A 17,392-nucleotide genomic window follows, 5' to 3' on the forward strand; every position below is an offset into this window, starting at 1 on the left:
GTACTAAACGCCTCCCTCTGCAACTGGATCATGGACTTCCTGACAGGCCGCCCCCAAGTGGTAAGGGTAGGTAATAACACATCAGAAGTTCTGATTTGCTCTTCAAGAGGTGCTCATATTACAACCAAAATGTTTTTACATTTAGTAGAGCTGGGGTCTCCCTGCCCCCCAGCAAGCAAATCGAACGCTCTGCACCTTACTATGACATTTGATGACAACCTTTTATCTTTTCAAATGAACTGCTACCATGTCTTTCATAAGGCAAAATAAACATTTTTTATGATGCTAGTATTGATATCTATGGGTACTGTAAATGGGGTGTTTTTTTTATTTCAAAACAATTGCAATGCAAATCAAATTGTCTTGAGGGATCGCTAGACAGGATTGTCTTCCGGGCTGCCCATCTCATTTTGCTTTTGTCCTTGCCCCTTCTCCAGTTGTTTATTTTAGCATAAACTCCTCTCAAGTGGAACTGACATGCTAAATAAATTGTAGGCAATGGGATGTTTGTTAGAAGTCGATGTATTTTAGCAACTTAACCTATATAGTCTCCTAGTCAAATGTAATCAAAACCTGCTTTAATGCAGTTGTTAACAGACAAGGTGGAACAAAAGGCCCATATACAGTTGAAGTCGGAAGTTCACATACACCTTAACCAAATACATTTAAACTCAGTTTCACAACTCCTGACATGTAATCAGAAAAAAAATGACCTGTCTTACGTTACTTAGGATCACCACTTTATTTGAAGAATGTGAAATGTCAGAATAATAGTAGAGAATGATTTATTTCAGCTTTTATTTCTTCGTCACATTCCCAGTGGGTCAGAAGTTTACATACACTCAATTAGTATTTGGTAGCATTGCCTTTAAATTGTTTAACTTGGGTCCAACGTTTTGGGAAGCCTTCCACAAGCTTCCCACAATAAGTTGGGTGAATTTTGGCCCATTCCTACTGACAGAGCTGGTGTAACTGAGTCAGGTTTGTAGGCCTCCTTGCTCGCACACACTTTTTCAGTTCTGCCCACAAATTGTCTATAGGATTGAGGTCAGGGCTTTGTGATGGCCACTCCAATATCTTGACTGTGTTGTCCTTAAGCCATTTAACCACAACTTTGGAAGTATGCTTGGGGTCATTGTCCATTTGGAAGACCCATTGCCACCAAGCTTTAGCTTCCTGACTGATGTCTTGATATGTTGCTTCAATATATTCAGATAATTTTCCTGCCTCATGATGCCATCTATTTTGTGAAGTGCACCAGTCCCTCCTGCAGCAAAGCACCCCCACAACATGATGCTGCCACCCCCGTGCTTCACGATTGGAATGGTGTTCTTCGGCTGGCAAGCCTCCCCCTTTTTCCTCCAAACATAACGATGGTCATTATGGCCAAACAGTTCTAATTTTTGTTTCATCAGACCAAAGTACGATCTTTGTCCCCATGTGCAGTTGCAAACTGTAGTCTGGATTTTTTATGGTGGTTTTGGAACAGTGGCTTCCTCCTTGCTGAGCGGCCTTTCAGGTTATGTCGATATAGGACTCGTTTACTGTGGATATAGATACTTTTGTACCTGTTTCCTCCAGTGTCTTCACAAGGTCCTTTGCTGCTGTTCTGGGATTGATTTTCGCTTTTCACACCAAAGTACGTTCATCTCTAGGAGACAGAACGCGTCTCCTTCCTAAGCGGTATGACGGCTGCATGGTACCATGGTGTTTATACTTGCGTACTATTGTTTGTACAGATGAACATGGTACCTTCAGGCATTTGGAAGTTGCTCCCCAGGACGAACCAGACTTGTGGAGGTCTACAATTTTTCTTTCTGAGGTCTTGGCTGATTTCTTTTGAATTTCCCATGATGTCAAGCAAAGAGGCACTGAGTTTTAAGGTAGGCCTTGAAATACATCCACAGGTGCACCTCCAATTGACTCAAATGATGTCAATTAGCCTATCAGAAGCTTCTAAAGCCACGACAATTTCCTGGAATTTTCCAAGCTGTTTAAAGGCATAGTCAACTTAGTGCATGTAAACTTCTGACCCACTGGAATTGTGATACAGTGAAATAATCTGTCTGTAAACAATTGTTGGAAAAATTACTTGTGCCATGCACAAAGTCGATGTCCTAACCGACTTGCCAAAACTATAGTTTGTTAACAAGACATTTGTAGAGTGGTTGAAAAACGAGTTAATGACTCCAACCTAAGTGTATGTCAACTGCATGTTCTAATCCAGAAGTAGTGAGATTATTCTAAACCAACAATTTAATAAGGTAACGAAACACACCACTCACCTTGCAAAATCAACCCATTTCTCAATTATCTTTTTGGGGGAAAGTCGCCTGCAGATGATGCCCACAAAATCAGGCTGCAAAGAAAGATGAAAGGTATACAAGAGGAGATGCACAAGCTTTATTACTGACATGCTAAACAGAGGATGGTTTGCCAAATTTCAGGTCAATGCGCAATGTTGTTCAATAGCCAGAATGTATTAGCATAATAGGACAAGTAATCTCACAAAACAGTAAACAGTCATTTGACCAATGTTCCAGAAAGAAACCAGGTCTGAGCTGTGAAAGGAGTGGATTACAACAAATAGCGTGAGAGATTTAGGCCTAAGTGTTGTTGGGTAACAAAAGCATAAATCTTGGCAGGAGTATCTGGTACTAGGCAGCTAACTAACACACTGCTACCCTGAGTCAGGGAGTCTCCAGACCTGGCAAATATGCTTCATCATCCTGACCACCGCCTGTTGTGCCTACCCCCCAAAAAGGGTTAAAAAGTACATATACAGTGGGGAGAACAAGTATTTGATGCACTGCCGATTTTGCAGGTTTTCCTACTTACAAAGCATGTAGAGGTCTGTAATTTTTATCATAGGTACACTTCAACTGTGAGAGACGGAATCTAAAACAAAAATCCAGAAAATCACATTGTATGCTTTTTAAGTAATTCATTTGCATTTTATTGCATGACATAAGTATTTGATCACCTACCAACCAGTAAGAATTTCGGCTCTCACAGACCTGTTAGTTTTTCTTTAAGAAGCCCTCCTGTTCTCCACTCATTACCTGTATTAACTGCACCTGTTTGAACTCGTTACCTATATAAAAGACACCTGTCCACACACTCAATCAAACAGACTCCAACCTCTCCACAATGGCCAAGACCAGAGAGCTGTGTAAGGACATCAGGGATAAAAATTGTAGACCTGCACAAGGCTGGGATGGGCTACAGGACAATAGGCAAGCAGCTTGGTGAGAAGGCAACAACATTTACATTTACATTTAAGTCATTTAGCAGACGCTCTTATCCAGAGCGACTTACAAACTGTTGGCGCAATTATTAGAAAATGGAAGAAGTTCAAAATGACGGTCAATCACCCTCGGTCTGGGGCGCCATGCAAGATCTCACCTCGTGGGGCATCAATGATCATGAGGAAGGTGAGGGATCAGCCCAGAACTACACGGCAGGACCTGGTCAATGACCTGAAGAGAGCTGGGACCACAGTCTCAAAGAAAACCATTAGTAACACACTACACCGTCATGGATTAAAATCCTGCAGCGCACGCAAGGTCCCTCTGCTCAAGCCAGCGCATGTCCAGGCCCGTCTGAAGTTTGCCAATGACCATCTGGATGATCCAGAGGAGGAATGGGAGAAGGTCATGTGGTCTGATGAGACAAAAATAGAGCTTTTTGGTCTAAACTCCACTCGCCGTGTTTGGGGGAAGAAGAAGGATGAGTACAACCCCAAGAACACCATCCCAACCGTGAAGCATGGAGGTGGAAACATCATTCTTTGGGGATGCTTTTCTGCAAAGGGGACAGGACGACTGCACCGTATTGAGGGGAGCATGGATGGGGCCATGTATCGCGAGATCTTGGCCAACAACCTCCTTCCCTCAGTAAGAGCATTGAAGATGGGTCGTGGCTGGGTCTTCCAGCATGACAACGACCCGAAACACACAGCCAGGGCAACTAAGGAGTGGCTCCGTAAGAAGCATCTCAAGGTCCTGGAGTGGCCTAGCCAGTCTCCAGACCTGAACCCAATAGAAAATCTTTGGAGGGAGCTGAAAGTCCGTATTGCCCAGCGACAGCCCCGAAACCTGAAGGATCTGGAGAAGGTCTGTATGGAGGAGTGGGCCAATATCCCTGCTGCAGTGTGTGCAAACCTGGTCAAGAACTACAGGAAACGTATGATCTCTGTAATTGCAAACAAAGGTTTCTGTACCAAATATTAAGTTCTGCTTTTCTGATGTATCAAATACTTATGTCATGCAATAAAATGCAAATGAATTACTTAAAAATCATACAATGTGATTTTCTGGATTTTTGTTTTAGATTCCGTCTCACAGTTGAAGTGTACCTATGATAAAAATTACAGACCTCTACATGCTTTGTAAGTAGGAAAACCTGCAAAATCGGCAGTGTATCAAATACTTGTTCTCCCCGCTGTAATAATACCATACATGTTCCTTTCCTCAATAATAACCGTTTTTCATCTGTTAGCAATTAACGACTAGAAAGTGGATGCGAGACATACGTTTTCTTCATGCAGGGCAAGGTGGTGTGTGGCCAACATCCGGATCCCCAGGCGGGAGGTGAGGGTGGTGTCCAGGAAGTTACGGACCAGGGTCTCATCCTGGAACATAAATACACACACTCTTAAGGCCAGGAATACACCATTCTTTAAAACCTACAGTCACATTACAAAACACACAGTTCCAATAACCAACTTAGAATATCTACATATGGCCATTACCTGAATGTGCCTCCGACACTCCCTGAAGCCTTCGGCCAGCAGAGTTACTACGTCCTTGTGGTCGTCCAGGAGCTGCTGCACCAGCTTACTGTAGCGAGCCTCCATCTCCTGGTCCTTGATCTGACAGACGATGCAGAGTGAAATCAGATCAAATCTGACCATTATCAAAATCAGAGTTGAGATGAATTCCATTCCTATCAGATAAATTGGACAATTTCTCCACTAGAGTAAAATTCACTTACAGAACGGGCTGGATTCAACTGTTAATATACATACACACCCATACAACCATTAAAAATAACTGAATATACAGTGCATTCGGAAAGTATTCAGACACCTTCACTTTGTTACGTTACAGCCTTATTCTAAAATTGTTTGAGGGAAAAAAAATAAACACACACAATACCCAATAATGACAAAGCAAAAATAGGTCAATTTTTTTTTGCAGATGTATGAAAAATAAAACTGAAATATCACAGTTACATAAATATTCAGACCCTTTACTCAGTACTTTGTTGAAGCACCTTTGGCAATGATTACAGACTCAAGTTTTCTTGAGTATGAGGCTACAAGCTTGGTACATCTGTATTTAGGGAGTGTCTCCCATTCTTCTCTGCAGATCCTCTCAAGCTCTGTCAGGTTGGATGGGGAGCATTGCTGCACAGCTATTTTCAGGTCTCTCGAAAGATGTTCAATTGGGTTTAAGTCTGGGCTCTGGCTGGGCCACTCAAGGACATTCAGAGACTTGTCCCAAAGTAACTCCTGCGTTGTCTTGTCTGTGTGCTTAGGGTCGTTGTCCTGTTTGAAAGCGAACCTGAGCACTCTGGAGCAGGCTCTGTTCATCTTTGCCTCGATCCTGACTAGTCTGAAAAACATCCACAGAGCATGATGCTGCCACCACCATGATTCACTGTAAGGATGGTGCCAGGTTTCCTCCACACATGATCCTTGGCATTCAGGCCAAAGAGTTCAATTTTGGTTTCATCGGACGAGAGAATCTTGTTTCTCAAGGTCTGAGAGTCTTTAGGTGCCTTTATGCAAACTTTTACTGAGGAGTGGCTTCTATCTGGCCACTCTACCATAAGGGCCTGATTGGAGTGCTGCAGAGATGGTTGTCCTTCTGGAAGGTTCTCCCATCTCCACAGAGGAACTCTGGAGCTCTGTCAGAGTGACCATCGGGTTCTTGGTCACCTCCCTGACCAAGGCCCTTCACCCCCGATTGCTCAGTTTGGCCGGGTGGCCAGCTCTTGGAAGAGTCTTGGTGGTTCCAAACTTCTTCCATTTAAGAATGATGGATGCCACTGTGTTCTTGGGGACCTTCAATCCTGCAGACATTTTTTGCTACCCTTCCCCCAATCTTTGCCTAGACACAATCCTGTCTCGGAGCTCTACGGACAAATCCTTCGACCTCATGGCTTTGTTTTTGCTCTGACATGCACTGTCAACCGTGGGACCTTATATAGACAGGTGTGTGCCTTTCCAAATCATGTCCAATCAATTGAATTTACAAATTCAATTGAATTTGTAGAAACATCAAGGATGATTAATGGAAACAGGATGCACCTGTGTTCAATTTTGAGTCCCATAGGAAAGGGTCTGTATACTTACGTAAATTAAAACGGCTTATTTTTTTATTTTTTTTATACATCTGCTAAAAAAGAAAATTGTACACCTGTTTTGGCTTTCTCATTATGGGGCAGTGTGTGTAGATTGCTGAGGAATTTTTAGAATAAAGGCTGTAACATAACAAAATTGAGAGAAGGTCTAGGGGTCTGTACACTTTCCGAAGACACTGTAGTCAAGAAGTTGCCGTCCTCTGTATATATATCCTCTGTATGTACTACTTTTCTTGGAAAGGGGAAACAAATTTGGAAATGACAGTGACTCATGTTTTCTTCAACTTAAGTGGTCATTGTTATCTCAGCTGTATTTGTTGCTATTCTTGCCGTTATAGAATCAAAATATCCATTCAAAATACTATACTTTTCAGCCAAGCAATGACACTTTCAGACAAACAAATACATTAGTCAGCCGGTAGGAGTTGCATGCATGCCAGTCTGACAGCCTCTCCAGCTCCACAGAAACTGCGACAGAGAAATATGGAAGCCCTGGTGGTCAAGCACTTGAACTTGGCCAACCCAACCCCTCTCTGTGTGGCTGTTCGTGAATACTCACTGCTGGGAAGTCACTCAACACGTGGTAGGCTCGAATGTAGAGCTCATGCTGCAGGAGAGGGAAATAGACAAGGGGTGTTGATTAGAATTTCCCCTCCCATGCCCCCATAAGTGGGCCTCAACACATCCCATGGTGTCCTGGCCTACAGTCCAAGAACAGAGAGGATGTTTAAGAGGATATAGCCTAGTCTTCCAATATGTCTCAAATGCACAACTGCTTAAATCCTGACTAGTTCCAATCAAATTGTATTAGTCACATGCGCCAAATACAACAGGTGTAGACCTTACAATAAAATGCTTACTTACGAGCCCCTAAACAACAATACAGTTTCAAAACAATACAGATAAGAATAAGGGATAAAAAAGTAACAAGTAATTAAAGAGCAGCAGTGAAATAACAATAGTGAGACTATATACAGGGAGGTACCGATACAGAGTCAATGTGCGGGGGCATCGGTTATTTGAGGTAGTATGTACATGTAGATAGAGTTATTAAAGTGACTATGCATAGATGACAACAGAAAGTAGCAGTAGTGAAAAGAGTGGGTGAAGGGGGGCACTGCAAATAGTCTGGGTAGCCATTTGACTAGATGTTCAGTAGTTATGGCTTGGGGGTAGAAGCTATTTAGAAGCCTCGGTACCACTTGCCGTGCAGTAAGAGAGAACAGTCTATGACTAGGGTGGCTGGAGTCTGACAAGTTGTTTGAGTGAATGGATAATATTACCACATCTTTTAAAAAAAATATGTATTAAAAATAATTATGTACAGTCATTTGTGAATCACTGGTTATGAGTTGTTGGTAAGGGTGTCGAAACTACTAATATGAAATTCCCCACACAAATGTTTGCTATTCTTATTTATTAGTTGGAAGGAGAATATTCTGAGACAATACATGCTTCTTTACGACACATTCCAGGCACCATTTCATTACACAAAAGCACCTCGGTGCTGTGGGAGAAAAATCTAGGTAAAAGTTCATCCATTTTAAATACGCTTAGATGAGGTAAATAGGCCATGGGAAGGGAGGAGAGGACAGTGGGAGGAGTAGAAAAAGCTTAACACTGCACATGGCAGCTAGAGAACAAAGGAAAACCTCCAATGTCACAGATGGCCCATCAACTCTAGCTCTATAGAATAACTTTTAGTTCTCAAGCCAGAATTTTGTATGCTGATAGACTAATGACTTAATTGAATTGATTACAATTCCACAGGCATAGAGTGAGGGGCCATTGTTTGTTACATAATAAAGAGTTTGTGATTTACTGGGAGTTATATATACACACACAGTTTACATACACTCAGGTTGGAGTCATTAATACTCGTTTTTTACCACTCCACAAAAGTCTTATTAACAAACTATAGTTTTGGCAAGTCGGTTTGGATATCTACATTGTGCATGACACAAGTCATTTTTACAACAATTGTTTAGAGACAGATTATTTTACTGTATCACAATTCCAGTGGGTCAGAAGTTTACATGTACTAAGTTGACTGTGCCTTTACACAGCTTGGAAAATTCCAGAAAAAGTAATCAGTAAGCTTTAGAAGCTTCTGATAGGCTAATTGACATAATTTGAGTCAATTGGAGGTGTACCTGTGGATGTATTTCAAGGCTTACCTTCAAACTCAGTGCCTCTTTGCTTGACATCATGGGAAAATCAAAAGAAAATCAGCCAAGACCTCAGAAAAAAAATCGTAAACTTCCACAAGTCTGGTTCATCCTTGGGAGCAAATGCCAAATACCTGAAGGTACCACGTTCATCTGTACAAACAATAGTACGCAAGTATAAACACCATGGGACCATGAAGCCGTCACACTGCTCAGGAAGGAGACGTGTTCTGTCTCCTAGAGATTGACGTAATTTGGTGCTAAATGTGCAAATCAATCCCTGAATAACAGCAAAGGACCTTGTGAAAATGCTGAAGGAAACAGGTACGAAATTATCTATATCCACAGTAAAACGAGTCATATCGACATAACCTGAAAGGCCGCTCAGCAAGGAAGAAGCCACTGCTCCAAAACCGCCATTAAAAAGCCAGACTACGGTGTGCAACTGCACATGCGGACAAAGATTGTACTTTTTGGAGAAATGTCCTCTGGTCTGATGAAACAAAAATAGAACTGTTTGGCCATAATGACCATCGTTATGTTTGGAGGAAAAAGGGGGAGGCTTGCAAGCCGAAGAACACCATCCCAACCGTGAAGCACGGGGGTGGCAGCATCATGTTGTGGGGGTGCTTGTTAATGGACCAATTGATGGCTACAACCATCAAACAAGTAGCAGTAGTTTAACGGATAGTAACAAAAACTGTGGTGCACATTAATGTTATAACTGTAAATAAACGTCCCTTTTTCAGGACCCTGTCTTCCAAAGATAATTCGTAAAAATCCAAATAACTTCACAGATCTTCATTGTAAAGGATTTAAACACTGTTTCCCATGCTTGTTCAATGAACCATAAACAATTAATGAACATGCACCTGTGGAACGGTCGTTAAGACACTAAAAGTTTACAGACGGTAGGCAATTAAGGTCACAGTTATGAAAATTAGGACACTAAAGAGGCCTTTCTACTGACTTTGAAAAACACCAAAAGAAAGATGCCCAGGGTCCCTGCTCTTCTGCGTGAACGTGCCTTAGGCATGCTGCAAGGAGGCATGAGGACTGCAGATGTGGCCAGGGAAATAAATTGCAATTACTGTACTGTGAGACGCCTAAAACAGCGCTACAGGGAGACAGGACAGACATCTGATCGTCCTCGCAGTGGCAGACCACGTATAACAACACTTGCACAGGATAGGTACAGCTGAACATCACACCTGTGGGACAGGTACAGGATGGCAACAACAACTGGACGAGTTACACCAGGAACGCACAATCCCTCCATCAGTGCTCAGACTGTCCGCAATAGGCTGAGAGAGGCTGGACTGAGGGCTAGTAGGCCTGTTGTAAGGCAGGTCCTCACCAGACATCACCGGCAACAACGTCACCTGTGGGCACAAATCCACCGTCACTGGACCAGACAGTAGTGGCAAAAAGTGTTCTTCACTGACGAGTCGCGGTTTTGTCTCACTAGGGGTGATGGTCGGATTCACGTTTATCGTTGAAGGAATGAGCGTTACACCGAGGCCTGTACTCTGGAGCGGGATTGATTTGGAGGTGCAGGGTCCGTCATGGTCTGGGGCGGTGTGTCACAGCATCATCGGACTGAGCTTGTTGTCATTGCAGGCAATCTCAACACTGTGCGTTACAGGGAAGACATCCTCCTCCCTCGTGTGGTACCCTTCCTGTCGGCTCATCCTGACATGACCCTCCAGCATGACAATTCCACCAGCCATACTGCTTGTCAGTGTTCTGCCATGGCCAGCGAAGAGCCCGGATCTCAATCCCATCGAGCACGTCTGGGAACTGTTGGATCGTAGGGTGAGGGCTAGGGCCATTCCCCCCAGAAATGTCTGGGAACTTGCAGGTGCCTTGGTGGAAGAGTGGGGTAACATCCCACAGCAAGAACTGGCAAATCTGGTGCAGTCCATGAGGAGGAGATGCACTGCAGTACTTAATGCAGCTGGTGGCCACACCAGACACTGACTTACTTTTGATTTTGACACCACCCCTTTGTTCAGGGACACATTATTCAATTTCTGTTAGTCACATGTCTGTGAATCTTGTCCAGTTTATGTCTCAGTTGTTGAATCTTTGTATGTTCATACAAATATTTTACACATGTTAAGTTTGCTGAAAATAAACGCAGTTGACAGTGAGAGGATGTTTCTTTTTTTGCTGAGTTAGAACATTAAGTTTATCGCTTCAATTCCAGCAATTTATTGAGATTTTGATTTTTGTACACGTCGCCCAGCTCTAGTGTTTTGTAACAAGTGCATTCTCAATGAATGACTGTCAAAGGTCAGTCTACACCGAGTACATCAAACATTAGGTGCACCTTCCTAATATTGAGTTGCACCCCCCTTGCCCTCAGAACAGCCTCAATATGTCAGGCATGGACTCGACAAGGTGTCGAAAGCATTCCAAAGGAGTGGTGGCCCATGTTGACGCCAATGCTTCCCACAGTTGTGTCAAGTTGGCTGGATGTCCTTTGGGTGTTGGACCATTCTTGATACACATGGTAAACTTGAGCGTGAAAAAACACAGCAGTGTTGCAGTTCTTGACACTCAAACCGGTGTGTTCAAAGGCATTTAAATATTTTGTCTTGCCCATTCACACTGAATGGCACACACACACAATCCATGTCTCAACTGTCTCAATTTGCTCAAGGTTTAAAAATACTTATTTAACCCGTTTCCTCCCCTTCATCTACACTGATTGAATTGGATTTAACAAGTGACATCAATGAGGGATCACCTGGTCAGTCTCATGGAAAGAGCAGTTCTATTCTTAATGTGTGGTATACTCAGTGTATTTTGATCGGCACATTGGCACTGACTCAATGCTGTTTCTGGCGCCCTCCTGTCCCATACATGTCCAATGATTGGAATGAAAGGCTCGTCCCGAAAGTCTGGCAAATCGCAAAGGAGCGTTACTACACCAGAAAGGTAAACCAGACATGTTGCCAAAGAGAGAAGCATCAGAGAGAGACCTCAACACCAAGAGGGAGAAAGGGAGAGAAGAAATTAATAAAACAGAAGGAACTCACAACTTGCAGGATGGTGGGGTTGCAGCCAATGATGAAGGGCAGACTGCGGAAGCCCTTGATACGGTGGGCGATCCGTACAGGCAACTCCTTGTGCAGGTACTTGGCACTGCTCTAGAGACACAGGATGAAAGGGTGAGACGCACACAACATGGACAATACAGTGCAAGACAAAGTGATCTCAATGACTAGGCTAATAAAGGAATCCCCTTGAATTTTGAACTTCACTACCAGTCAAACCGGTTTTACACCAGAGAAAAATCTGACATCTTCAGATATGACCCAGGTTATTTAAAGTAGTATAGTCTTATCTAGAGGTCGACTGAATAATCGGAATGGCTGTTTAATTAGGGCCAATTTCAAGTTTTCATAACAATCGGTAATCGTCATTTTTGGATGCCGATTATGACCAATTATATTGCAATCCATCTGTTACTCGAGTGCAAGCTGCAAGAAGCCACGGTAAATTGCTAGCTAGCACTAAACTGTTTTTTTAATAATCAATCAATCTTAACAATCACTAGTTAACTATACACGGTTGATGATATTACTAGTTCAACTAGCTTGTCCTGCGTTGCATATAATCAATGCGGTGCCTGAAATTGTGTCACTTCTCTTGTGTTCTGTGCAAGCAGAGTCAGGGTATATGCAGCAGTTTGGGTCGCCTGGCTCATTGCGAACTGTGTGAAGTCCATTTCTTCCTAACAAAGACCGTAATTAATTTGCCAGAATTTTACATAAGTATGACATAACATTGAATGTTGTGCAATGTAACAGCAATATTTAGACTTAGGGATGCCACCCGTTAGATAAAATACAGAACGGTTCCATATTTCACAGAAAGAATAAACTTTTTTTTTCTCGAAATTATAGTTTCCGGATTTGATCATATTAATGACCTGAGGCTGGTATTTCTGTGTTTATTATAATTTGGTCTATGATTTGATATTTGATAGAGCAGTCTGAGCAGTGGTAGGCAGCAGCAGGCTCGTAAGCATTCATTCGAAACACTTTCCTCCATTTGCCAGCAGCTTTTCGCAATGCTTAAGCACAGTGCTGTTTATGACTCCAAGCCTATCAACTCCCGAGATTAGTCTGGCAATACTAAAGTGCCTATAAGAACATCCAATAGTCAAAGGTCTATGAAATACAAATGGTATAGAGAGAAATAGTTTTATAATTCCTATAATAACTACAACCTAAAACTTCTTAACTGGGAATATTGATGACTCATGTTAAAAGGAACCACCAGCTTTCATATGTTCTCATGTTCTGAGCAAGGAACTTAAAAATTAGCTTTTTTACATTGCACATATTTCACTTTTACTTTCTTCTCCAACACTGTTTTGCATTATTTAAACTAAATTGAACATTTCATTATTTATTTGAGACTAAATTGATTTTATTTATGTATTATATTAGTTTAAAATAAGTGTTCATTGTTCATTCAGTATTATTGTAATAGTCATTATTACACACACACACACACACACATATATATAAATAAAATTTATTTTAAAAAATTAAAAACGGCCGATTAATCGGTATCGGCTTTTTTGGTCCTCTGATAATTGTTATCGGCGTTGAAAAATCATAAATCGGTCGACCTCTAGTCTTATCAAATGATATTTCCAGTGATAGAGTGCTACATGTAAACCTTCTCGCAAGATGACATTCGTAAAGCAGCATACGGTAAAAAGACAGATGTCGGACAAATTGTTTACTCTATAGACCACTTTAAAGTGTGTATAAAGATATATCACTTATCAAGTAATCTTCAAGGCAGTCATCAATCACGAAGACAAAGCATGTATTAGGCCTATATAACCATAAAATATGCTACAATGACTGGACAGAGTGGTCAATTACCAGGATGTGGTGTCCATCTGGAGACTTCCCAGCGTAGAGCAAGGTGGCTGGTGTCAGTCGGACTGAGGCCTGCGGAGAGAGGAGAAAAACAGTTTAAGAAATCCACTTAACCAGGCCTACAATATTAGTGGACACAAGCAGACAACTCTGTTGCGATTTCATTAGATACGGATAACGGACACAATAACCCAATCTCCCAAGAACAATGAGTTTACCCAACAACATATTTTCTACCTTTGGCATGTGAAGTGCATGTGACTGTCAGCAATCAATTTTTTTACATTTTAGTCATTCAGCAGACGCTCTTATCCACAGGGACTTACAGTTAGTGCATTCATCTTAAGATAGCAATGAGGGAACAACCACATATCACAGGCATAGAAAGTAAATTTTTCCCTCAATAACGTAGCTGTCAGTAAGTAGAGTCAGCGCTAGAATGGGGGGGGGGGTCAAGTGAAAGTTCTGGTTAAGTGTATGGGGGGAGGGTCGAGGTGAGATGGACTATTGTTTAAAATACTGTTTGAAGAGGCAGGGTTTCAGATGTTCTGGGAAGATGGGCAGGGACTCTGCTGTCCTAGCTTCAGGGGCAAGTTGGTTCCACCGTCGGGGTGCCAGGACAGAGAATAGCTTGGACTGGGCTGAGCGGGAGATGCCCTCTCATAGGGGTGGGAGGGCCAAGAGACATGACGTATGGCAGAACAGAGTGCTCAGGTTGGGGTGTAGGGTTTGAGCATAGGCTGATGGTAGTTCCTCTTACTGTTCCATAGGTAAGCACTATGGTCTTGTAGTGGATGTGAGCTTCAACTGTAACTGATTGCAGTGTGTTACTGAGAGAGAGAGAAACCCTTACCAAGTCACCTTCAGTATGATGGTAATCACAACTAATTACATCTAGGTGTTATTTAAAAAAATTCTGAACAACATTTTTAATCACACATTAGGAATGTGACCAAAATAGCTTTTTACCACCTGAGAAACATTGCCATGGTGCAGCCGTTTCTCTCAGGCTGATACAGAGCGACTCATCCATGCTTTATTACTACTGTAATGCTCTCCTGTCTGGTCAACTCCAAAACATACAGAATCCTGCAGCACGGGTACTGACCAAGACAAGGCAGAGATCACACATTATGCACTGGCTGCCTGTGAGTTTCAGAATTAATTGTAATATTCTTCTATTGGTTTTAAATCAATCCACAATTGTGCACCGCAATACATGTACCCAGTAGGTCACTCAGGTCCTTTTAACTATCAGCCTCTGGAATAGCCTGCCAGAGAACCTGAAGGGGGCAGAAACTGTGGACATATTTATAAAAAATATATTTAAAAAATAATAAAAAAGAGACCTTAAAAAGCAATATTTTTTATTTTTGCTCAAATTCAGTTTGTGTCATTCTTTAGTTTTTTTTTTATCATATGTTTGTTGTGTAGTAAATATGAGGTTCTCTTCTCATTCCCCCCCCCCCCCTGTAAAGCACATAAATTACATGTCTGAAATGTGCTGCATATATATATATATATATATAGCTTGTTTTTATTTTGATCTGTAGCATGACATTGGCTTATGCTACTTCTATCCTTTGTGAGGAGGCAGTGTCACTGGTTTAATAATGAGCTCCAACTAATGACCAAAATAGTTTGTAAACATGATTTAAAAAATGTGGGCCCTGGGCAGCTGGTGCTAAATAATGTCTGGGACATGAATTACATAAGAATTTGTAATTGTTAGCACTATTTGAGTTAATAAAGGCCCTGCACATGTCCCACTACCTAGTCAAATAGGAATACAAACTCTATGCAGGTTGCTAGCTGTAGTCACACACAAATACAGCAGCCACATGACCATGTTACTGATTTTCTCAGTCGTTTCATGATCTGGTGAATGATAAACTGAAATATAAAATTATCTGGTAAGCTCTTGAAAAAAAAAAATTTGGGTACTGCCTAGTTCCCCTCTCGTTTACTAGTCCTATCATATAATTTACTGTCCGCATTCCTGACTAATTTCTGTCGAGGTTCATTTACTGACCTTGGATTGACCCTTGTGTCTATACCCATGTTGTTCACTCCCACGAATCACAAACGATACTAGCGAGGTAGTTAAATTAACAAATCTATATTTTAATAATACCTAAATTAGGCTATAACGCAATCAAGTCTGGCACTTTTGCTGTTATTTCACATGGTGGTAGTTACAGTTGCTTGCTACTTTAGCTAGCAGAATATCAACCCCAAGGCAATGCACGAGTGTATACATACATACGTTACAAACGTTCTTACCAACGATTCTAGCTAACCATATGTGTTCTCACCAGCTACTGTAGCTAGCTAGTTACAGCGGTGCCATTTACGCTGGTTAGCTGAGCTAGCTAACGTAATCTAGCTAGCTCCTAAGGCCAGTGCTGCGGTTTAGTACTGCATGGGCAAGTTTGGTTTACAGAATTTCCTTACCTTTTCTGCAGAGACATCGATTGCAGACTGGTTGTAAAACGACGTAACGGTTTTGGACCTCTCTCGTGCCAGTTCTGTATATCCCTGTATTGAAGATGTAGAACGAAATCTTTCGCTGTCTGTCGAGGTGGGGGTGATTGTTTTCGTGATGGGGGCAAGCAAAAGCCTGCTCACCCTCGGGCTCGTGATAGTACCACCACAGCCCAGCATCTCAAACGCAGTACCTGTCACTCTGCGACGCATTTTGAAAATCAATTAACAAGAACAGAGTCCTGTTCTGAGATTGTTTAAAATATTTACTGTCTCAACAGGCCATTATATTAGGTCACCCTTGCACAAAGACACGCTTACAGCCTCATGAAGAGTACAGAATGGTATTTTTATGAAGAGATTGACCAGTCTGCAACAGTGTTAGTCAGAAGACGTGTTGGTTTAACCAATCGCAGAGACGAGAGGCGGGAATAGGGTATTTCCACTCCCACAATTTACTGGTAACGTTACTGAGGGAGCAGGAAGAGCACACAATGTTCTTTTCCATGTCAAAGGATGTTTATAAAATATGTTTATATATATATATACACTGCTCAAAAAAATAAAGGGAACACTAAAATAACACATCCTACATCCTGAATGAATTAAATATTCTATTAAATACTTTTTTCTTTACATAGTTAAATGTGCTGACAACAAAATCACACAAAAATTATCAATGGAAATCAAATTTATCAACCCATGGAGGTCTGGATTTGGAGTCACACTCAAAATTAAAGTGGAAAACCACACTACAGGCTGATCCAACTTTGATGTAATGTCCTTAAAACAAGTCAAAATGAGTCTCAGTAGTGTGTGTGGCCTCCACGTGCCTGTATGACCTCCCTACAACGCCTGGGCATGCTCCTGATGAGGTGGCGGATGGTCTCCTGAGGGATCGCCTCCCAGACCTGGACTAAAGCATCCGCCAACTCCTGGACAGTCTGTGGTGCAACGTGGCGTTGGTGGATGGAGCGAGACATGATATCCCAGATGTGCTCAATTGGATTCAGGTCTGGGGAACGGGCGGGCCAGTCCATAGCATCAATGCCTTCCTCTTGCAGGAACTGCTGACACACTCCAGCCACATGAGGTCTAGCATTGTCTTGCATTAGGAGGAACCCAGGGCCAACCGCACCAGCATATGGTCTCACAAGGGCTCTGAGGATCTCATCTCGGTACCTAATGGCAGTCAGGCTACCTCTGGCGAGCACATGGAGGGCTGTGCGGCCCCCCAAAGAAATGCCACCCCACACCATGACTGACCCACCGCCAAACCGGTCATGCTGGAGGATGTTGCAGGCAGCAGAACGTTCCCCACGGCATCTCCAGACTCTGTCACGTCTGTCACGTGTGCGTGTGAACCTGCTTTCATCTGTGAAGAGCACAGGGCGCCAGTGGCGAATTTGCCAATCTTGGTGTTCTCTGGCAAATGCCAAACGTCCTGCACGGTGTTGGGCTGTA

The 17,392-nt window shown here is 42.3% G+C and overlaps 1 protein-coding gene across 1 annotated transcript in view; it reads right to left on the reverse strand.

The window, feature by feature from the left end:
* The window catches only part of bckdk (branched chain ketoacid dehydrogenase kinase), a 38,555-nt gene extending 22,133 nt beyond the window's left edge, over positions 1 to 16,422 (reverse strand). The window contains exons 1-7 of the mRNA XM_071340038.1: positions 15,899 to 16,422; positions 13,448 to 13,516; positions 11,582 to 11,692; positions 6,929 to 6,976; positions 4,754 to 4,873; positions 4,535 to 4,633; positions 2,286 to 2,359 (exon numbers count right to left, since the gene is read on the reverse strand). Coding sequence (XP_071196139.1) covers positions 2,286 to 2,359; positions 4,535 to 4,633; positions 4,754 to 4,873; positions 6,929 to 6,976; positions 11,582 to 11,692; positions 13,448 to 13,516; positions 15,899 to 16,141 — 764 coding nt within the window. The 5' untranslated portion in view covers positions 16,142 to 16,422. The remainder of the gene's footprint in view (positions 1 to 2,285; positions 2,360 to 4,534; positions 4,634 to 4,753; positions 4,874 to 6,928; positions 6,977 to 11,581; positions 11,693 to 13,447; positions 13,517 to 15,898) is intronic.
* Between the last annotated feature and the right edge of the window lie 970 nt (positions 16,423 to 17,392).

The sequence above is a fragment of the Salvelinus alpinus genome, chromosome 13, assembly GCF_045679555.1.
Source record: "Salvelinus alpinus chromosome 13, SLU_Salpinus.1, whole genome shotgun sequence".
Lineage (NCBI taxonomy): Eukaryota > Metazoa > Chordata > Actinopteri > Salmoniformes > Salmonidae > Salvelinus > Salvelinus alpinus.